Consider the following 22350-nt stretch of genomic DNA (forward strand, 5'->3'; position numbering starts at 1 on the left):
AGAGACTCCAAGCCCCGAGGGCAGCTCATGGACTCAACTCCTCTTCCCATGACCCACAGAACAAAACCCTGACCTGTGCCAAGTCTCTTGCCACCCTTGTCCTCGTCTTCAAGTCTAGAAGATTGGATTGTTTTTTTACAATCAATTGGAGCTTGTTTGGCTCTCAGGCAGCTGGTAGAAAGACATCTGTCAGTCAGTCAAAGGCATTTCGGGGGCAAACATTCGTGAAGTTTCAAACACCAGACGAATGGTGTGGAGTGATCCCATGGGCTAAAACTGCAGGCGTGGGGCTCGCTTGCTTTTGGAAGCAGGTTCAACAAAACAGTGTGGCCTGCAGCACTCCGCCGAGACAGAGGACGTCAACGGTAAGGTCTTCATGCTGCCAAGAGCACACGGATGTGTGGAAGCTTCTGCCTGGAAATGGCTGTCATGCTGCTTTTTGTTCTCTAGCAGAGAAACAGCAGCAGTGACAGTGTCTGACCCTGAGATCCTCCAGCCCAGACCCGTCTGTGCCACCTTAGAGATGGGCCGGGTGGACCTAGAGAGACCCCAGCCCTGGCTGGCGTCTGATTTCCAGGCTGGGACGCACTCTGAGCTCAGCAGGGAAGTGGAGTTAGGGTAATAAGTGGGTTTGGAGGCATAGGTGAGAAAGCTGCTTTGGACTTGGGTGTTTTTTAGATCAATGTTTATCTAGTTTTCAGAGTTCCTGCTGATGCTACCACTTGAACCCAGGTACTTCTTTCTCTAGATTTTCCTGGCCAGGTTGGAATCTGAGAAAGACTCAGATGTGGAAATGAGAGCCTCCTAACAGCTAAATTGCAGTATGGCTCACACCTCCTCTCCCCTGGCCCTAGCAGCTGGCTCTCAGTTTTTTTGTTGTTTATTGTTGGTTTTGAACTTGTGTCATGTCTTCAGAGCAACAAGAGTTTGGGAAGATCCCTTTGGATATATATCCTGTGTGGAGAATCAGATTCAGGGACCTGTGATCTCTCTGGGTCTCAGATGAGCCACGTCTGAGATAGCAAGAGTGTGGCGAGGATGGAGGTGTTCTCAGTGCCTCTGGGTCTCTCTGAAGCCCAAAGACAACCTCCATTTCTTGGGGGCCTTTTAATTTTTTCTTGATTTTATGTAAGTTTGTGTACATGCACACGTATTTTTTTGCTTATGTGAGTGTGCTTTTATCACAGCACATGTATTAAGGTCAGGGGACAACTTTCAGGAGGTGGCCTCTTTCCCCAGCTTGCTGAGGAAGGGTCTGCCTTGTCTCTGCTCCTGTTTATGCCGGGCTCGTTTGCCCCTGGAGCTTCTAGATCATTCTTCTGTCTCTGCTTCCCGTCTTGCCATGAATGCTGGGATTGCAGGCATAGGGCCACCACATTCAGCTTTTTAAGGGGCTACAGGATTTGAACTCAGGTCATGGGGCTTGCTCAGCCAGCACTTTTATCCTCTCTCTAAACAATAACCCCACCACCACCACCACTTCCCTGCAGAATACTTCTTTTAATCAAGGTGTCCCCATGGCTGGCCTGGAACTTTCTGTGTAGATCATGCTGGCCTGAAGCGCCTGGACAATCCCCCTGCTTTTGTTCCCAAGTGGCGAGATACTAGCTTGTCAGGGATGCCTGAGCTGTCTAAAGTACCCAACTCCAGGGCTAGAGGCCTGGGCCACCAGCCTAACTGACTGAGTCCTCTCTGATGATGTCCTCCTGCTGCCTCTGTGTCCATCCCCTATCATGAAGACAATGTTGAAGTTACACCCTGGCATCAGCTTTTGTGGGAAGTTTTGTCTTCTCCCAAAGCCGGTAGTCCTGCTCTCCCTACCCCATCTTAGTTGCTGTGCCTGTAGATCCTCCCTCTCATTACCGTTTCTTCCCCGGTGCAGCCCACTTAAGGCTTCTGTCTTCATAACAGAGGGGAAGTGGAAGTGCTGGTGGCAAGTGACGTCACAGGAGCCGACAGTGCTCCCAACCACCTTCTGTTGCAGCTGCTTTGGATATCTTGATTGATTGCAACAGAAGCCAAAGCTTCAGTGATTTCAAAGCCACAAATGGAGATATCCTATATCTCTTGCAGAGATTTTGCTTAGGCAAAGGGAAAGCAGGCATTAGCAACAAGGTGAATTTTTATGTGTGCCTGGTGTGCTCTATTTAAGACAATGGTTCAGAAGTTTCTTTTCTCAGCTGTAGCATGTGTACATGTTAACTCAGCCAGCCCCGCTTCCCCCTATCATGTATGGACCGGATACTGTTTTATCCTGCACACCATGGAATGTTAAACACCATCCCATCCAGCCATGCCATTCAAAAATGTTTCCAGACATTGCCATATGTCCTTGGGCAGGGAGGGGGAGCAGAATCGCCCCCAGTTGAGAAACACTGGCTTCGCAGTAAGAGAAACTGAGCAGATCTACTCAGCCCCCGGGAAATGCTGTGCATCCTTGTGCATTTTTTTATTGCTTGTTTTTCTCATGTTCTAGTGTTTCTTGTTGATCAGGTCCTTTTTCCTTCAATTAACCGATCAAAGCTGACACTGGCCTCCACAGTCTCCCAGCATCCCTCAGTCCCTACTTATTAAAGGGCCCTCTTGGCTGGCATACCTTATCCCCCAACTTGAACTCTCTAGCCCAGGGCCTGAACTGCTCTTTCCCCCAGTTGCTCTTCCCTTAATAACCCAGTCATTTTGTCCTTTTCCCTTTCGGCCTCTTGGCAGTCACTCCAGGTTCCTCTCTCCTCCTGTCCCCTTGCCCCTTTTCCCTCTCCTCATGGATGGCCTGGCTCTGCCTGTCAGCCAGATCCACTCCGGACTTGCCTAGATGCCTTTGCCTCTTACCTCCCTTATACCTACAATAAAGCTTCTCCTCAACCCATACCTAGAAGGGTCACGTCCTCCTTTTATTTCTTCTCCACCCGCCCCCCCCCATTCACTTATCTTTTTCTGCGCTTTCTGGGGTTACATTCACAGCCTCTTGCTTTGCATTCCTGCTGCAAGGAGCCTTATCTTTCCTGTGCGTATGTAATTCCGTGCCCCCTGGTTTTTACAAACCTGGGTTTCTATCACTGGGGGCTGTGACTTTGCTATCCATCCAGAGCCTAGCACCCAGGTACCATTCCCAGCTGAGGGCTGCGTTCCAGATAGGTCTAGTCACCTGAGCAGAGGGTAAGATAAGGTCACCCATTCATTTATCCCATGAGTGCCTGTCTCCACTCTGTTAGGTCCCGAGTAGCGTAGGTGCTGAGGCTACAACAGTGAGTGAGTCAGGTAAGGAAGAGCCCTCCACAGCCCACTCACTGTGTAGGAAGGGCTGTCAGAGGACGTCCATGCGTGCATCTGATTGTCCATGCCTGCACTCATATTCAGTATGTGCCATTTTTTCTCGTGTCTTTTGAGGAATTACTTAGAGACTACCTCAAGTAAAACACCTGAGGTGTAAGGACGAGCAGAGAAGGAGAATATATTCGCTGTATGGAAGATCAAATGAGTTCAAGCATAAATAAATCTCCAGGTTGCTATCTGAAAAATGTTTTGCTGTTGTCATTTTGGCGGGTCTGTCAGTTCTGAGCTTTGTCTTTTCTTTTTTTAAAGTCTGAACTGAGCCAGTGCTTTCTGTTGACCTTTATATTCTGAGGTTGCTTTAAACACATGGTCTTTCCAGGCACTTCTGTCTGTCACCCAACAGAAGTCTTACCAAGAACCACAAAACACCCATCCCCATAGACCACAGCTTTGCAGGGAATAGTTGTTCTCCCAGCCTTGGTGTGACTGTCCTCAGACACCAGAGGCTTTGCAACAGATGTCCCAACTGGAAGGTGTCCCTGGGAGTCCATAGTGTTGTCAGCCACAAATCAGAAAGGGCAGAAGACGTCAAGTGACATTACAAGAAGCTAGAACAAGGTGGAAATTGGTACCGACTCGGACTCCTCGTGTCCCACGCCATTTTAAACTGAGCGAGGTCAGGCCCAGCAGCATCAAAGTTCCGTGGTAACAAGCAGCAGACACAGGACTTGAACCTGGCAGTCCTCCCGCCGCATCTATCTAGTGCCTTTTCCCCGTTCTGCCCACGGGGGAAACCTCACTACTCCCGAAGGGAACCTTCTCCACGTGCCTGGAAAGCAAGATTCAGTGTTATCCTGATCCAAGCAGCTGAATCACCGATGGCAAACGCTTGGAAGCCTGTTTTTCTCACTAGCATGATTCGACTTGCGTACATTCAAGAAAAGAGGGTTTGAAAACAAGCCGTGCCACCCTTTACTCCAGAGAAGAGGCGGCGTGATAAAGATACCACATCAAAGATAACCAGTTCAGAGAAGAGATACCATTACCAAAGCGTAATCAAGGGGGGATCCTTCCAGTACAGCATTTGGGATTGGCTCGGCACGGATGAAGGTCAGAACTCTGCCAGGCACCAGTGGCAGCATGCTGGGTGCCGGACTGAACTAACCTGTAGTAAAATTGTTTACTTTCTTGTACTGGGTTGCAGAGCTGTTGGGGAGAATCCCTCATCTCAGAATAAAATGTCATACTGTTTTATTCTTCTGAACCCCTCTGCTTCACTGTGGCTTTCCAAATACGACAGAAATGCTTTTCCTACCAGGGAGGTCCTCATGAGTCCTGAACAAAATACCATCATCTTTTCTTAGACTGATAAACTGCACTGGATCATGGGAGGAACCCGAGGGAACATTCTACATAGTCCACCCACTTCTTTCCTTAGCTGTCCTCCTGTGGAATCAGGTGTTCCTCTGAAGCAGAAGAATCCCCAAACCCCAAAATATCTCCCCTGGCCTCTAAACTGTTTCCAGCTTACCCTAAATGGATGCTTCCATCAAAAAGTATCTTGGCTTCAGGTGACCGACTTTATTGAATGCAAACCAGAGGGGAAACCCATGAAGGCCCTGTCACCCAAGGGGATCAGTGATAGAGGAAGGGCGGGTGGAATGACAAAAGGAGGTATATTGAATGAGGGCCTTACAGAGGCAGCACGTTGAGGGGAGGGGGGCTCCCAGGATTTGTGGGGCAGAGCTCAAGCTCCTGGCAGATTCCATAGTCATCTCATATGCTCCTCCTCCCTTCTTGGAAAGACATCGTCTGCTGAGAAGAGAGGGCCTGTACAGTGAGGTGGTTTTCTCCACATAAAACCGTCATTGCAAAAACTTATGTTAACAATAAGCAATAATGTTAACAAAAGGTTGCCGAGATACATTTTTAAGTGAAAAGCAATTAAGCTATAGCCAGCTATTTTACAGATATGGGAGTTGCCCCCTTTCAGCAGGAGATTCCTTCTAAGACCCTTAGTGAACTGCAGATACTGCCGCTCATACACACATGCGTCTGTGTGTGCACACACCCAGTGCTTGTGGTGGAACCTGCCTGTGACAAAGTTTATATTATAAACCGTGTCAGTAGATGAGCACAGTAGCAAATATTAAAATAATTTATTGGGGCCAACTTAATATTTTCAGACTAAAGCCACACACATGGAGAGAGAGAGAGAGAGAGAGAGAGAGAGAGAGAGAGAGAGAGAGAAAGAGAGAGATCAGGAGAAGTACTCTAAACCAGTGGTTCTCAGCCTTCCTAATGCTGCGACCCCTCAATACAGTTCCTCATGTTCCTCATGCTGTGGTGATCCCAACCACAAAATTAATCTGTTGCTACTCATAACTGCTAATTTTGCTCCTGCTATGACTTGTAATGTAAACATCTGGTATGCAGGCTATGTGATATGCAACTCCTACTTAAGGACCATTCGACCCCCAAGGGGGTCATGACCCACAGGTTGAGAACCACTGCTTTAAACCCGTATTTTAAAAATAGAGTCATGTGTTTGAATATAAATACATGTTCATTCATATCCCTATGACTATACAGAAATACTTGTTTTTTTGCACAAACAGTTTCCAGATATTTTCATATATGTTGATCTTGGAATAGGTCTGTGGGGAAGACACTTACTCGATTGTAGCCCCTGGTTCGTATGTTTTATACTCCCCGATTGCTCCTTCCATTCGTGATTAGATAGGAACGAACGCCGAGACTTTCTGGAGGGATCCCGCAGAGCTGTGGCTGTCACAGTGGGCCAGGGCCTTGTGGCAGAGCTCAGGATTCTTTACCATAGACACATGTCTGGCAAAGGGTCCTCTGAGGCTGCCTAGTGTTCAGATTAGGGGCACAGAGGCCCCGCTAACTCTGGTTTGTACAATGTTGGGGTCTCTGATAGCGTGCATACCACATGAGGAAAGAGATGGATGCAATTGGTTGCTACTGTTTTTATTTACTTGTGAGTGTGGCTATTGAACTCAGATAATTATATACTCTATAAACTAATGGATGAAAACAGAAAAGGATGCCATTTAACAAAATGTCTCAACTGTGAGCTGTGAAAGAACAGATCTCAGAGAAAGTAAAGACTTGGTTGAAGTATATTTACTATCGAGAAGCTGAGTAAGTCATGGACTTGGAAGAATACATATCTCATCAAAGCTTCAGAATATGTGCGCCGTGTAGCTGAAGAAGTTGCACAACCCAATTTAAAAATGGATAAAAGACTGAAAGTTTTCCCAAAAGAAGATGCACAAAGAACAATTTAACACATGGGAAAACACAACACAATTTGTCATTAGTAAAATACAAACTCAAAACCACACTGAAACACCATTACATACTCACCAAATGGCTAACGATTTCGAGTGCTGATGCAATATGGACCAGCTAGAGCTTGTTCCTTGTACAATATCTCTAGAGAGTGGCTTCACAGCCCTCTATGACAAAACATGTCCTAGAAGTTCGGTGCAAGCATTCATAGTAGCTTTTTTTATAGTTCTCAAAGCTAGGGGCGAATCACACATCACTCTGCAAGAGAATGACTGGGTAAGCAAACGACCGTGTAGCCATTCAGTGGAATACCTCAACAGTAGCTGGAAGGCAGGAACTACCAATGCCACATCATACCACATTACAGACAAAGAGCAGAAGCAAATCTGTGGTTTCTTGGGGGCACCTGCAGTCTAACACCCGGAAACTCAGGGGTGGCTGGCAGAAATTAATTTCTCCGTTGTGCTCTTCTTGATTGAGGTCACTGTAACTTGGATACGAATGTATAAACCCACCATGATTAATTGCATCCAAGCCATCTCTGTATACAGTTCACTGCTTAGGAGGAGGCACTCACTGTAGCCGCCCGGAGAAGGGCCAACAGGGTGGATTCCTGTGTCCATGATCACATACCATTGTGTAGTCATTGTGTTTGGATGACGGGTTGGGGGTGAGGATCCCATGCCCTGGCCTCCATTTGGGACTTGGGAGTGTCAGGCATGCATGGTCTGTTAGATCATGAGAAACGTACCTGTTCCCCCAGAATTCCTGGGGTGGGGAGCGCTTGAGTTCTTGATAGCATCAGCAACTCCATGCGTGGAGGATCAGACCTGGTCCATCTGCTCAGTGGAAAGTGGGGGAAGAGTGTCAGCATCCTGTACTTGATTAGTTAGCTTGGTTTGGGTGGGGTAGGAGGCGTCATGGGGAGATGTTGGGTAGACCCTCAAGTTTAGGTTCTCAGTGATTCATGTGAGTGTTGATGCTGCTGTAGCTTTTCACTCTCTATCCATCTTGTGTCTTTCTTCCACTAAGGCTGTGTGGCCCTCAGACTTCCTCCCCCCTCCCCATTGCATATCTTAGCTCCCCCCTTACCTCTGGACCCTCACCTGGGGAGATAGGGACCTTGTAGCCCAGAGGGCCACCCCGGCCACCTGTTGCATTTGAATCTTCACAAAGATGAAAGTGAAGGTTTGTAGGAGGAAAAGAAAAAGCACGTATTTGGGCTCCTCCCTGAAAGCAAAGAGTTCTTTCCAAAGAGGCACCACGCCCATGCTTGTCCCGTGCCTCCCGTGGGCGCCCAAGGCCATCACTGCTGGGCCATCACTGCCGTGAGCAGAGTGAAACTTGAAGCTTTTCTGTGAATCACTGAACATGTGTCAGTGGGGAGGGACTGACTGTTTGAGCAATGTTACCCCAGGAGTTGCCAGAGAAGCTAATTTACCCGTTTCTCATACAGTGTGCTTATTAAAATAAAGTTTTACTCCATTATGGTGTGTAAGTAACAGGCCTCCTGCAGGCAAGTAGCAAAGGGCAGAGTGAAGTTTCTTTACCTTTTTTTTTTCTTGAGGCATTGTCTTCTGAAACCAGCATATCCATATTATTAATCGCTCACGGGGCTTTATCATGCATTGCATTGCTCCCTTGGAATTAAACTGCACATATAAAGTATGAAAAATGTACTTTTTTTTAAACAGTAAAAAAGTAATTTTCTCGCATAATACCCAAAATAAAGTGCCATGGAGCCATTAGTAGTAAATTGAATTTTTTGGTATGTAATTTGTACAAAAACTGACAAGTGCGAGCCCCCCCTCCCCAGTCATTAGTTACTGGGCTTAGCAGACGCAGAGGCAGTAATCTGCAAGGGCAGGCATTTTGATGTCGACTTCAATTGCACACTTCATTTATTTAGACAGGGGACAGGCGGCAGCTTCTGTCACAAGGCCTCACTGCACTATTAGCGAATTTCGCCCCGGGGCAGCTGGGATGCTGGGCTGGGGCAGATGTTCTTTTCAGCCTATTCAGTGACCATTCTTGGGGGTTGTTTACCGTTGTCATGGTGACCTTCATTTCCATAGCAGCAGCGCTGCTGTTTCTCAGAGGAAAATGAATTTAGTTCTAAAGAGGATAATATTTTTCTCTGTCTCTATATAACCTGCCATCTGTCAACCGGTGGATTGGTAAGGATTCAGAAACCTATTAAGAATTATAGCAATAAAGTGATGAGTATTTGGGGAAGGAGCAGATTAAAAGCAATAATAAATGAGAACATAAGCACTGCGCCTTTGACATCAGAACTTTTTAAATTCTTTTCTTTGTATTTTTATGTGTTTTTTTTTCTTTTAAATGCCTTCATCACCTCCAACAGCGCTGTGTTCACATGTAGCCTCCTAAAATACGATTTTCATTCTGCTGATGAATGAAAATGACCAAATGTCTTGTTTATCTCTGACTGGATGCAGGTGTATTTGATGCCTTCTCTTCCTGGTGATGCTATGACATGCCCCCCCCCCCCCCAAGCATTTAAGAATCCCAGGCTGACCTTCCTATTGTTACCAGCTCTTCTGCTCCTCCACCCCTGGTAAAAGCTGAGGGCCACCTAGACCAGCAGCTTATCGGACACCCACAGTGCAGGTCCCAACATTAACAAAGCCAGAAGACATGCTTATAGATTTAAAAAAAAAAAAAATTCTAGCATGTTCCTTAAATCTCATTCTAGAATAACTTTTCTTTCTCTCAAGTCCAAATGGTACAGAAGTCACGTCTGAGATCCCTCATCTGGTTCCTGGATGTTATTTTCTTTCTCTATCACATTCATAATCTGTAACTTTGCAGGGGGAAAGAAAACGCACACACACCAGCCCCGTTGTAAATAATGTTATTTATTGGTTGATTTTTCCAGATCCCGACATTGATGCTGCCAGTGCCATGATGCTTTTGAATTCTCCCCCTGAGATACAAGCAGGTTGTGAGTAGATATTTCTATAGCATACAGCGCCATAGTTTGTGAACTTAACCTTCTCATTTACATCCCAGATTGTAGGAAGAACTAATGCCGACATAGCCCCGCACTTGTAAGATCACTTTCACAGCAAGTGTGTGTTGACATGCATTCTGCATGTCCACATGCAGCCATGCATACGCAAGAGCCAGCGCAGAGGTGCTTTTGAGGATGAGAGAGATCTCACACATCATCAGAACGAGGAGATGAGAAAGAGAGCCCCTAACCACTTCTTCTGGAGACCTTTCTCCTGCTGAAATCATTGCTATGGCTTTGTAGGTGAGGTTCCCTGGACCAGCTCACCCATGGCAGGGCTAAGCAGCACCCAGTTGTATTTTCCGTGAGGGCTTCAATAATAAATTAGGGTGTGTTATGGAAAGTCTGGCCTGCCCACGTGGCTTAGCCTAAAAATGGAAGCGCAGTATCACATTGCACCGTCTTTGCCCTATGTGCTAGGTGGGCACAGAGAGAAGGGCAAGGCCGATGTAATTAATTAGGGCTCACTGAGCAATGTCAGATTGATTGACAGCTCTTTGCTTTGCTTCGGCTGGACTCTTGTCCACTTCCTGGTGTCTTTCCTTGTCTCATCTTCATAGCTGACCTGAAATGAAGACGTCCGTGCTCTCCTCCCAACTTGAGGCCAGTGCCTCTATCTGTCTACACCCCACAACCAGCCGGAGCCGCACTGAGCGGAGAGGTGGTGCACTAGGGTCTGTTTGTCCTACTGTCCGGGCACTGCCGTGCCGCACGTGTGCAGAAAGTAACTGGCATGGCAGATCGTCCTGTGACACCGTTAGGGACTGGTGCCTACCTGCCCGTCTTGTGCCTGCAACTAGGATTCCAGTGGGTTTGGGACTCTCTGGCCTTCTGAAGAGACCATGGCCTTCTAAGCAAGGAGAGTTCCCCCACTTTGGAGATGGACATTTCCCACAAGAAAGCGCCCATCCTTAGAGCCACAGTAGGTTTATGGTGGACTGATAGGAATTCCAGATCCTGGTCATAGCCTTCCTGGTAACCTTAGGAAGTTTGACATCACTCTTTCATCTTTGTATGCATTTTAAAAAATCCAAGAGATACTGCCAAGCATTCTCAGACAAGCTGGCTCTCTGCCTGGGGCTGCCCTTACCTGCCCTGACTGCAGAACTCTCATTCCCCTTGGTTAACCTCCGTTTCCTGGCGTTTGGAATGGGAGGCTGCCCACACCTCCGGCCAGCCCAATCCACTGCAGGTACGCAACAGGCATAGTTCTGCAACTAGCAGTTAACCTGCTTAGCCGGGAATATGGCTTTCGAGTGATGCTTTACGTTTCAAAGAAATCTATACTTAAAATCCATTTTTAGATGGCATTTCAGGAAAAGCTGCAGACTCTGGCTGCAATTAAGTCACAGGCTGGAAAGGTCCTTAGGATCAGGTCACATAACCAGCCCATTGTGGTGGAAACATGATCTGATCAGAGCCGGCTAAGATTCAAGCCCCTTCCTCAGCTCCTAGCCACTGTGTGCTGTGTTTATTACTTTACGTGTATATCCTTCTGATGAACTGGTCCCTAGGTTGAGAAGGAGAATGGAGAGTCTGGAAAAGAAAGGCAGGGCATGTGGATCAAGCACTTAGAGTCTTCTGTGTCTTTTCTGAAAGGCTCTCATCCTGGACTCCTGACCATAGGTCAGGATCTCCTGATTTGCTAACAGGATTGTTTTTAATGTTTTCTTGACCAAATGAACTGCTCCCCTCTCCATCCTTGTAACTCTCTGACTGTAATCCTCTCTCTGGGATAGCCCCAACCCTACTTATATCTGAGTGCTGAGTTGAGTTTTAAAAGTGTTCATGTGGTAAAGGTGTAGATTCTTTTTTATTTTATCTTTTTTTTTTTTAAGGTGGGGTTCCATGTGACCCAAGCTGGCTCCAAGCTTGTTATGTAGCCAGAGATGAGATTGAAATGTGGACTTTGGCTGAGCTGCATTCCTGGCTCTGTAGGATAATTTTAGAGAGCTTTATTTCTTTCAGTGCTTTCAGCATTTCTGTGAGAAACCTAGCCACAGCCTTCATGAGGGCCCCAAACCAAGAAGGGTCTCCAGGGCCCTGGCAGGCACCAACCAGGATGCCAGTGAAGGTCATGGAAGGAGACACAGGCAGGAGCAGCTAATGCAGAGAGAACAAGGAGAGGTTGAGACGCTGGCTTCACGGTCTCCTTCCCCATCTGACCTCCAGGCTTAGTCTGGAGGTCAAATGCAGCACGATCGATGGGAAGGCTACAGAGCCCCTGAAGACCGGAGCAATGTCGTACTTAGGGATTGTGCAAAATCCCCCATCTCCTAACAGACACGATCAGAGAGAAGTCTGTCCGTCTGTCTGCCGCTGTTCCCGCCAGCTTCTTCTTCCCGCTCCAGCTGCATCTTTCCTTTCCTTGTTTCTTGCCTGGAGATTGATTGGAGGCAGTGCCTTGCCTCCTCAAGGGAGAAGCCTTGCAGAGACAGGATGCTGAAGCTGCTGTTGTCTGCCCTGCTTGTGTTGCCCCAGGTCTGGGTATGGATCCTCAGTCAATGCAGAAAGGCAACAACCAGCCTCCACGGTGGAGAGAGGGCAGCATGCACAGTGGTGCATGCAGTTGTGTGTCCCAGCATGCTCAGGAGTTGGCCAGCATGGCTTCTGAGAGCTCCATATGTTCCCTGCCTCTCCCCTCCCCTGGGGCCGGTTGCTGTGGCCAGGCTCTGTTTATCCAGGCTCCTCGTGCCTTACTATTTATAGCTTCCTGCTTCACCCCTGGGCTGCCCCTCTGAGTGGCAAGCTACCCACTTCATCTCCTGGCACTGTTCACTCTGGGCAATTACAGGCTGGCTTGGTTACTAGAAAGGCCCTCCCCCGACTTTGTCATCCCTCTTTGTAGCCACTGCACCTCAGCACCAGGTGGCAGCCCCTTAGATCTCTTCCTTGTTTGGCATCTCCAGGGCTGGCACACTGGCCGCCACCCAGGCTCTGAAGCCAAGTGAGGTATAGAAAAGACCCTTCCTGAGACACTAGTGAGAACCCAGGAGCCCTGTGCACCCTGAAATGGTTGGGCTGGTGTCTCTGAGGACCCACCACCTCTTGTTTCAATTGTCTACTCTGGTGTGAATGAGGCCGTGGAGTACGGCTGATAAAAGCCTGGGGTTCTAAGTTTGTCCCCGTGGCATCACCCAAAGTGTGTGGGGTTCGTTCTGCAAGCAGGGCCGTTGTGTCGCGTGCTCAGAATGCCACTTCCAAAACAGCCAGCAGAGAGTGTGGCTGTCTGCTCATCGTCCTGACTTCTGAGACTCCAATCTGTCTACCTTCTCCGGTCTCCCCCCTGAAGAGCGGCAGCGTGGACTCATTTCAGTGTCGTCTCCTGAATCGCCTGCCTAGTAGCTCCCTTGACAATCCTTGTGAGTGATCTTTAACCCCCGTGGAGAAACCAGGTCACCACTACCCCTCTCCAGAGGCTTTATATAATCCTTGGCTGGACTGTTCCCAGAGATGGAACTCCGGATCATAAACAAAACGGCAGAATGGACCCAGAGGGAAGGGGATGCTGCCTGGAACTGGGGTATATGTCGACCGTGTCAGGCTCCACCGAAGAAAGCCCACAGGAAACAGGCTGTGTCCTGCCATGGCAGCCCTTGCCCAGTCTGCTTCCAAGCGAGCAGGTGGAAGCGGTGCGGGGAAGGGGGTAGGCATGATGATGACAGGAATGGCCTGCTGCTCGGCTTATGGCCTCTGATGGTGTTAGCCAGGGCTGCCCTCCAATGGCAGAGCCGCGAGCTCCCCTCTGAGGTTAATTTTAGACTCAGGGAGGTGCGCACCAAGGGGGAGCTGGTGACGGGCTGAGGGAGAGCGCAGTGTGCAGCATAGTTTGTTCTGTGCCTCGGACTTTTCAAAGCGAAAATGAGCATTAGACCCTGGGAAGTGGCTCCGTCAGAAAAGCGCTTCCTGTACAAACAGGACCCGAGTCCCAGAAGTGTGTGTGTGTGGCGGGGGGGGGGGGGGGGGGGGGGGGTGATACATACCTGTAATTCCAGTGCTGGGGAGGCAGGGACAAATCCTAGCTCAATGGCCCTAACAATCTAGCTGACATATGTGGTGATATTTTGTTTGTGCTATAACAAATAAAGCTTGCCTGAAGATCAGAGTGATGAGCTAGTCACTAGTTAGCCATAGAGGCCAGGAAGTGGTGGCTCACACCTTTAATCCCAGCACTCGGGAGGTGGAGAAAGGAAGGGATGTGGCTGGGAGGAGAGAGGAGAGGCAGGAGGCGGGAGGAGTCGGGACCTCAGCCCATTGAGTCAGGAGCTCTCGCCCTTGCATTCAGTCAGAGGATTTCCTAGAGGTGAGAACCAGTGGCTGGCAGCTCTGCTTCTCTGGTCTTTCAGCTTTCACCCCCTCATATCTCAGTCTGGGTTTTTATTACTAGGACCAATTAGAATTTGTGCTGCAGACATGGCTCCGGCTACTGACAGAGGAAAGCACCCAGTGTCAACCTCGGGTCATCGCAAGACTCTGCACACTTGCGTACACTCACCTCATGCACGCAGAGACACCTCCTCAGGTTACACTGTCACTCGAGGCCCTAGCATCATGCTGTTGATTGTCCCTGTTTTGGTGTGCATGTTACAGTCTCGCTAATTTCAGGAGGCTTAGAGACAGTCCATGGCCTAAGAGAACATAGTTGACCAGTAAGTGCTGGGGAGTCTGGTACTGAAGCCTATGGCATCCAGCCCAGCCGCCAGTCTCTTCTCCCAGGCTGCTGGGAGAAAGGGTATGTACCTGGTCTCCAAGAAAAGATGGTGCTGAAGGCTTGGACTCTTCTCATGGGAGTGAGCATGGAGTTAGAAGTTGACTTCCAATGTGAATTTTCTTAAGTCCCTGACTGAGCTGCTGCTAACTACACCTCAGGGCATGAGGTGAGGCTGTGTGTGGATGTTTTTCAGGAGACAGAGGGAGGAAAGGGAAAGAGAAGAGGGGCTTATTTCCGACCAGGGGCTGGAGAATGGACTCACATTCCTGCCTGGTGTCCCGTGGAAAGGGAGTGAATGATGGATCCCAATGCCTTTTGCACAGAGCCGTTGTATATCGGCTCGACACAGTTTCCAGAAACCACTTTCCTGACACTTTGGGGACAGAGAGGAGAAGAGATGGCGGCACAGTGAAGTGTCACAGCTGGGCTTTTGGCAGCCTTGAGCAAGCTCATCTGCATTCACCATCTCAGCATGGCGTGTGCTGCTGCTGCCGATGAGGACCCGGAGGCTGGCAGGAGCTGTAGGCACCACCCAGCAGCTCATTTGAGGAGGAGCTCTGGGTTCAGAGGATAAGCCAGCCTACGCTCCCCAGCAGTCTCGCTGGCTCAGGTGCACACACCTGGTACCGCTGCCAGGTTGCTTTGAAATGAATACAGTTCATGGATTGGGAAGATGTTTGAGTGGGTGAATGTGAGGTTAGAGTTAGCTACCAAAGGCAGAGTAGACTGAAAAGAATTGAATTTCCCCCATTGAGTCTTCTTATGCCTTAGAGATAATCATCAGAGTTTTCTTCAGAGGCGATATGGAATGGCCAAAGGATACTGATGACAGAGATGATATTAATAAGCATAGAGCGCCAGTCACGAGGCTGGACGGTTTTCATAGCTTACCTTATTTAATTCTCAGAACAACCCTGTAAGATTTTTATGCCACAGAACTATAGTGGGATAACCAGTGTTATCTGAGGCCATGGTCCAAGCGCCGCTCAGCCCCTGCCCTGCTCAGTGGGTAGGGAGCATCTCCACTAGTACTTACCCTCGCGTGTCTTCATACCCTCCAATTCTCTCTCTCCCATTTAACTATAGTTTTCCTAATACACAGGGAGATGCTAACTAGTTGCACATATGTAATCTTTACTGACAAGGATTAGAATCATGGTACAGATTTTCCGTATTTAACTCTTTTCCGACATGGTCCATTGTATCAGATCTGTTTACTGTTCTCACTGAGATCTTCAGTGACACACTCACCCCGTGGCTACGTGACCTAGGGTGTACCCTCAGAAGTCCTTGAAAACCTCTTTGCACTCTCTTGATAGCTAGCAAAAGCCCATATACTCTAGACTGCTGCAGCGAGCTGAAATCTGAGTTCTCCTCATCCTGTGCCTTCCCCTTGTAAAGGTAGATTTGTTTATGATTAATCTTCACATGCAGTATAAGGTAAGGGTCAAGGTTTGTTTTGTCCGGGAGGGGTGTGTGCGCTATAATACGCTGCTTTCTGACACTATTGTCTTGACTCCTCAGTTGACAATATTCAGGGTAAGTCTGTTTTCTGGATTCCACACTTCGTTCCAGTGATTGGAATATCGAGAGTCAGCTCCATCTCACACTCAAAGTCTTGACATCGGGGAAATACAAATCACATGGTAAATTTTTCAGACCCTGCTTCCTCATAGAGTAATTAGCTGTGAACTGGAATAGTTCCCGTGCTCGTAAGGTACTTGGTTATCTTCCTGCCTCAGACAACCTCGTCCATCCTCTGAAGTCAGGCTGCTAATTGGGAATGGGTGGAGTTTCTGGTCTGGCTGTGCCTCCTCACGTGACCAAGGGCATTCTGAACACGGGATATACGTGATGTGCTGTAACACTGACTTAGGCAAGAGCAGCAATCTTATCCTGCATCCTGCCTTTTGTTAAGACCTTCTCACAAGGACCTCAGACTAGAAGAGAAGTGTCAAAGGTCATTAGCAAGAATTACAGAGTGCCCAAGAAATGGACAGTCTGTAAAAGTAGTCTGCCTTCAGGCAGGCAGGACGGCTCAGCTCAGCCAGTAAAGGTGTTTGCTGTGCCAGCCTGGCTACCTGAATTTGACCCCACACAAAAGTGGAAGGAGAGAACAGACCCCACAGACTTGCCCTCCGACCTCCACACGTGTCATTATACAGACATTACCATGCTCATCGTGCGCGCACATGTAATCATACAAATACTTTTAAAAGATTATTTCATATTTACCATACATCAAGGACTTTCAGATCCCCCTCCCCCCAATCATGTAGCTGAGGATGACTGTACCGGCTCTGATCCTCCTGCCTACCTGCACCTCCTGTGTGCTGGGATCACAGGTGGACATCACCATCGCTGGTTTTTAGGATACTGGGGACCAAGCCTGGGACTTTGTGTATGGTAGGCAAGCATTCTGCCAACTGAACAACATTCTTGGTCCTGAAAAAAAAATTTCTTAGAAACCTAAAAATTATGAAACACGTATGCATTAGTAATTTGTTTCATAAAAGTATTTATTATTTGCAAATAACATGGGTTTTTAATTTTGACATCTAGACTGCTTTTCATTTTCAAGTGTATAATTTTCTAGTATTTCATTGTTGCTTGTTTGAAAGGGCACTATTTATCCACATCTTTTTAATATGGGACTGTGCCAGGGTTTCAGGGAGCAGAAGAGGTCTAGAGTATTCTTTCGAGAGCAGAATAAACATTCGGGGATCTCCATGGTATCTCACGAGAACTAAAGAAGGAGCCTGCCCACTCCGTTTGCAGAGCTCACCTGGCCCCGTAGACATGTAGGTGATGCCTGCAGATGCAGCAGGAGCTAGAGGCTTACCTTGTGCCAGCTGAAGCTACTGTTCAGGAGGTGGATAAAGTCACATATACAGGACTCCCTGTAGGTACATCCTTGAGGACGCTGGGGAGGGGAGCCTGGACCCCTGAAGCCAGTCTGTGACAGTGCAGAAGCAAGGACTTGAGGCTAGCCCACCCCTCCAGGCAGCCTCACCTCTGTGGGAGCATGGAATGTAGAGGGGCCAAGCCCCTCAGGGAAGGATTTCACTGTGATTTTTAGCTGCATTTTGTTTATCTGTTTTTTGCTTGTTTTGGATGAAGGACAAATGCACAGATATTCTCAACCTTTGACCTTAGCAAACATGAGCGATATGAGGTGATGGGATTGTTGTGCCATCTGCAGTCCCCTTCATCTCTGTGATATTAAATGTTCTTAGGAGAAGACCAAAGATGAGAGATTTTACTAATGGGTGCAGGAAATTTCGTTTTGTTCTGTTTTGGGGCACACGCGTGTGTGTGTGTGTGTGTGTGTGTGTGTGTGTGTGTGTGTGTGTGTGTGTTGCACAGGTGAATATTTGGGCAGGTGCGCCTGTGCACCCTCTTACAGAAGCCAGAGCAGGCCATTGGGTATCTTTGTCTGTTGCTGCCCACCTTACTGCCTTGAGAAGGGGTCTCTTGCCTGATCAGTTTGGGTTAGGCTGACTCCCAGCGAGTTCTCAGCTCTCCAGGGCATGCCCAGCTCCTGCTGGTTGTTAGGAATTCATACTGCTGTCTCCTTGCTCACAGTGCAAGGACTCTTAACCACTGGGTCTTCTTTCCCAACCCAAAGCCCCCCCCCCTTTTAAACTAATGTTTGATTGATTCTTTTTTAACAAAAGCATCAATAATTTGTAAACTATTGATGACTTTGTTTGCACATCATCTTTCTGTCTTATTCTCTGTACTTGTGTGTGTGTGTGTGTGTGTGTGTGTGCATGCGCGCACACACACACACATGTTCTGTTCCCCCACCTTTTCTCTCTCTCAAAATTGCTAACTCCTTCCCAGTTGAATTCACCTGTGATGTCTCTTTCTTTTTCTTTCCTAGTCTCTCCGGGAGTGATACAAAACGGAGCGAGGGTTCTGAGCCGAGGGCTGTTTCCTGGCGTCCGCCCACTGCCGATCACTCCCATTGGGATGACTGCAGCCATAAGGTAAGGGAAGAGCCTGCTGAGTGGGGAAAACATCCCTCAATTCCGGGTGGGGGGGGCGGAGTTGTCAGGAGGTGGAGAGGGCCAGCTTGAATGTCCACAGCATCAAAGGAGGAAGACGCATTCCCAGTCCAGATGCCATCATCTCCATGCGCTCTCAGGTTATCTCAGCTCCTTCCCAGTGAGGTGGGATATAAGCTAGGCTTTTCTTAAAGTACCAGGCAAAAGAGGCCAGAAGGCAAGGGTGAGCAGTTGACTATGACCCTTGGATGCTGTCTCATCCGTCTGAACCTGCCTCAGTTCCCTCATCTGTGAAGCTCCATGTCTCCATGGAGGGGTGCGTGTGAAATGTGATTTGGTAAGGGGTCTATGGGTAGCAAGGGTATCATTTCCCTGTTACTGAGACTCATGCCAGAAGAGACTACACGGGCTCTTTTTGGAGTAGTTTCTTTCCCTCCTCCTCCTCCTCCTCCTCTTCCTCCTCCTCCCCCCTTCTCTTCCCCCTCCTCCTCCTCCTCATCATCATCACCAGCCCCCGCGTAGGGTCCACCTCTGACTTAGGGTCCTCACACACAGCGTGACAGGCTCCTATTTCTCTTATCCATCTATCAGTCACTGCCTTACTAGTTCCCTAAAATGTGACTCTTGGGCTACCTGAAACTTTCCACACCTCTCTCCACATCACCCTGGCACCCCCCACCCTGCCTTTCTTGAAGCAAATATGTTCAGTGATGGTTTTCCCCTATTGCCATAATAAAATACTCTGACAAATTGTGTAAAAGGGGAAAGGCTGGTGGTTCGGGGGGGTGTTGTCAGTCAAAGAGCAGGATCTCAGAGCAACAGGTCACTTAACGGTCAGGAATGCCGGGAGGGAGGAATGCAAGCTCGTGTTCACCTCACTTTCTCCGTCCACACAGCCCAGCGCCCTCTGCCCACTGTGGACAGGTCTTTCCCACTCTGCTCATCTAGATGGTCCATATAGGCGTGCTAGAGGCCTGTCTACCGGGTCTTCTGGATTCTGTCAGGTTGACAGCTAGCACTGACCGCCCGTGACTTGTGCGTCTTTCCCTTGCGGTGTCTGTCTTCTGTAGACTCCCTCAGTGTGCATAGGATTCCCACAGAACACCTTTCTAAAAGGGAGCTTGCACTGTGGCCTTTTTGGTATGTGGCCGTGCTTGTTAGTGTTCCTCTGGGTCCCCTTTTCTTTTCTAGGTGGCTTGCTTTCCCAGGGTGGGATTAGGTCTTTTTCAGCCGACCAGTCAGGGTCTACACAGGGCAGAGCAAGCTGCTTGCTTGCTAAAGATCTGCAGTTCGGCTGCACGCCTTCTCCCCTACCCCTGCCACACACACACACACACACACACACACACACACATTGGGGTCATGGGTGCACCTGTATTACTTCCTTTCCTGTTGTTGTAACATACCGTGACCTAAGGTAACTCAGGGAAGAAAGATTTCATTCTGTTAAGAGTTCTAGAGTCAACAGTCGGTCCACTATGGTGGAGAAGCATGGCACTGGAGCAGGAAGCTGACTGGTTATCATTTTATCGTTACACACACACACGCATGGAGGGGCTTGCATTAGCAGTATTTTCCAAATACTGTCCTCTATCTGCCCAACCTCTGTTTTCCAAAAGAGGTTTCTACTTATTTGTTTGTTTGGAGGGGTGCTCTGTGAGTCTGGGGACATTTGCTTGTGTTGTCTGCCCTAGTTATAGGGCGACTCAGAAGAGTGAGCCCCCAGCTGTGAAGGCATTTGCAGATTCTGCATTGCCTGAGACCCAGGAAGATGTGACTGGGAGGGAAATCCTGTTCTGCTCACTCTATTTATTCATCACACATTTTAAGTTTGGCCACCTGCCCCTCAAACCTGAATTCAACCGCACTTGAGAGAGAAACAGTCCAGGGAAGAATAGAACCCTGAATGCTGCCTGCCAGTCCACAGGACGGTGTGTGCCTGCGGGTCCTGCGGGTGTGCCAGGGTTTGCCCGGGAGAGTCACTGATCAGCAGTGCAGGCTGGTGCCCGCCTCTCCTCTGTGTGACAGGTTTCCTGTGTTCTTCTAATCACCTCCCAACTTAAGTGAAAATATTTGTCTTTCGGGGATCTCTTTTCCCTCTCTACTGAGTGGCAAAGGCCATGTTTGTTTGTCTTGAGTCTGAAACTGTTATTGACATGGATGAAGTGTTACTTTTATTAGCCGATCATTATACAGCTTGTATTTGCTGGGTTCCTTTGCATATAATTATGATGCGAAATCTCCTTGTAAGAGCATCTGTCAATAGTGTAATTGACTCGACCGTGTTGACTTTCTACTCAATAACCTCCAAGATTGGCCCATCCTTCGACATCGGAAACCCGCTTATCTTTAAATTTGCTGGGGCGTGGAGTGCTCAGGATGCATCGTCCTTACGACTGTTGCCCGTGGCTAAGTGCGTGTTGCTTGCTTCTGCTCCTGCATTCCCAGGGGGAAGCCTCTGAAGGTTCCATTGAATGGATGGATCTGGAAATGTGTGTTAGTGGAAGCGTGCCTGCCTGAAGGCATGAGGCCCTAGGTTCAATGCCTAATATGACTCTAACGTGAGGAAGAGATTCCATCAGATGGAACACGTGATCACAGACCTGGGAGAAGAGGGAGAGGGTGGGCCAGAGTTCATCTCTCCTAGTGGTGCTGTGTGCTGCCTCCCGGGTAGGGAGGTTACAAGTCTAGGATCTGAAACATCTTAATTTTAACTCCGAGGTTCTTTTTTCTTTTTTAAAGAATTTTTTAGTTTTTACTTTATGTGTGTGTGTGTTTTAGCAGCGTGTGTTGCCCACTGGAAGCTGAAGAGGGTGTCGCCTCCTGGAACTGGATTTAAAAACAGCTGTGACCCACCTTATTGGTACTAGGAACTGAGCTGTGGTCCTCTGACAGAACGGCCAGTGCTCCTAGCCCCTTAAGCATCTCTCGATTCCCAGGACGTGTGTGTGTGTGTGTGTGTGTGTGTGTGTGTGTGTGTGTGTGTGTGTGTTTTGTGTTACATATCTGGGGATGGGGTGCTTAAAGGTCAGAGAACCATGCAGGAGTCAGTTTTCTTCCCCACCACGTGACTGAGCTCAGTTTGTCAGGTTTAGTAGTGTGTGCCTTTCCCAGCTAAGCCATCTCACTGGCCCCTCAGGGCTGGTTTTGATTCCCCATATGTCCGCTCCAACAGAAAAGATCCCTTTTCACTGAGGATCAAGAGAATGGCTCAGAGGTGGGTCCTTGTTAGAGGACTAGTGCCCAGAAACTATGCTCAGGAGATAGTCCCCTGGATCCTTGCTCTGCGGATCAGTGGTTCTGACCATGGCACGTGGGCATGCACACAGAAACCCATGGATTAGTAGACTTAGCACGGCTGTGATTCCTGCACATACTAAGGATACTCCGTGCAGATAGTTACATATGACGTGGAGGGCTTGGGCACTTGCACTTTGTGCCTTCCCCATACTTTCCCGGGCCTTGAACCTTGGGATTAGGCTGAACCACCGCCACCTTTCCTGCAGGGCAAACTTAGGGTAAGGCCCCCGCTGTAAGTCCAGCCCTCGACATGTGCCAAAACTGCGAGGGAGAGCCCCATAATCACTGTGTGCAGCTGCTTGGTTTCGTTTGGGTCTCTAAGAACCTCACTTGCAAACATTTCCCACAGAACAGTTGACAACACATTACTGCGGCTCACAGCACCAGTTCGTGCGGCCAGACCATTAGGAGAAACCTCCTTGTCCTTGCTTTGCTCCTGGTCACCTAGAGAAGCCCCCCTGAGAGTGCAGCATTGATGGGGGTGTGTCCTAGAGACAGAAGTAGAGGGAAATGTGCCACCCATCTCTTCCCACGTTGTGTTGGGTTCTTTAAGGTGAAGCAGCTGTTGTCTTTTGTCTCTAACACTGTGGCCTTCAAAGGTGGCTTCAGAATGTAGTATTAAATTTTTTATGCTTTGAGGCAGGAGGACAGGAGACAATAGTAAAGGGTGAGGTGGAGAAAGGACCCAAAGAACTCCATCAGAAAGA

The 22350-nt window shown here is 48.5% G+C and overlaps 1 protein-coding gene across 10 annotated transcripts in view; it reads left to right on the top strand.

Annotated features, from left to right (window-relative positions):
• Positions 1–22350, top strand: part of Foxn3 (forkhead box N3) — a 375166-nt gene that overhangs the window by 338618 nt on the left and 14198 nt on the right. For 8 of the 10 annotated variants that reach the window (XM_041633433.1, XM_041633438.1, XM_041633435.1 and 5 more), the window contains 2 exons: positions 9488–9553; positions 18220–18325. In XM_041633433.1, coding sequence (XP_041489367.1) covers positions 9488–9553; positions 18220–18325 — 172 coding nt within the window. The remainder of the gene's footprint in view (positions 1–9487; positions 9554–18219; positions 18326–22350) is intronic. The other 2 variants (XM_041633441.1, XM_041633442.1) reach the window with 2 other exon arrangements.

Source organism: Microtus oregoni, unplaced genomic scaffold (genome assembly GCF_018167655.1).
Source record: "Microtus oregoni isolate MIOR12 unplaced genomic scaffold, Mior012 000043F_ref0000047, whole genome shotgun sequence".
Classification (NCBI taxonomy): domain Eukaryota; kingdom Metazoa; phylum Chordata; class Mammalia; order Rodentia; family Cricetidae; genus Microtus; species Microtus oregoni.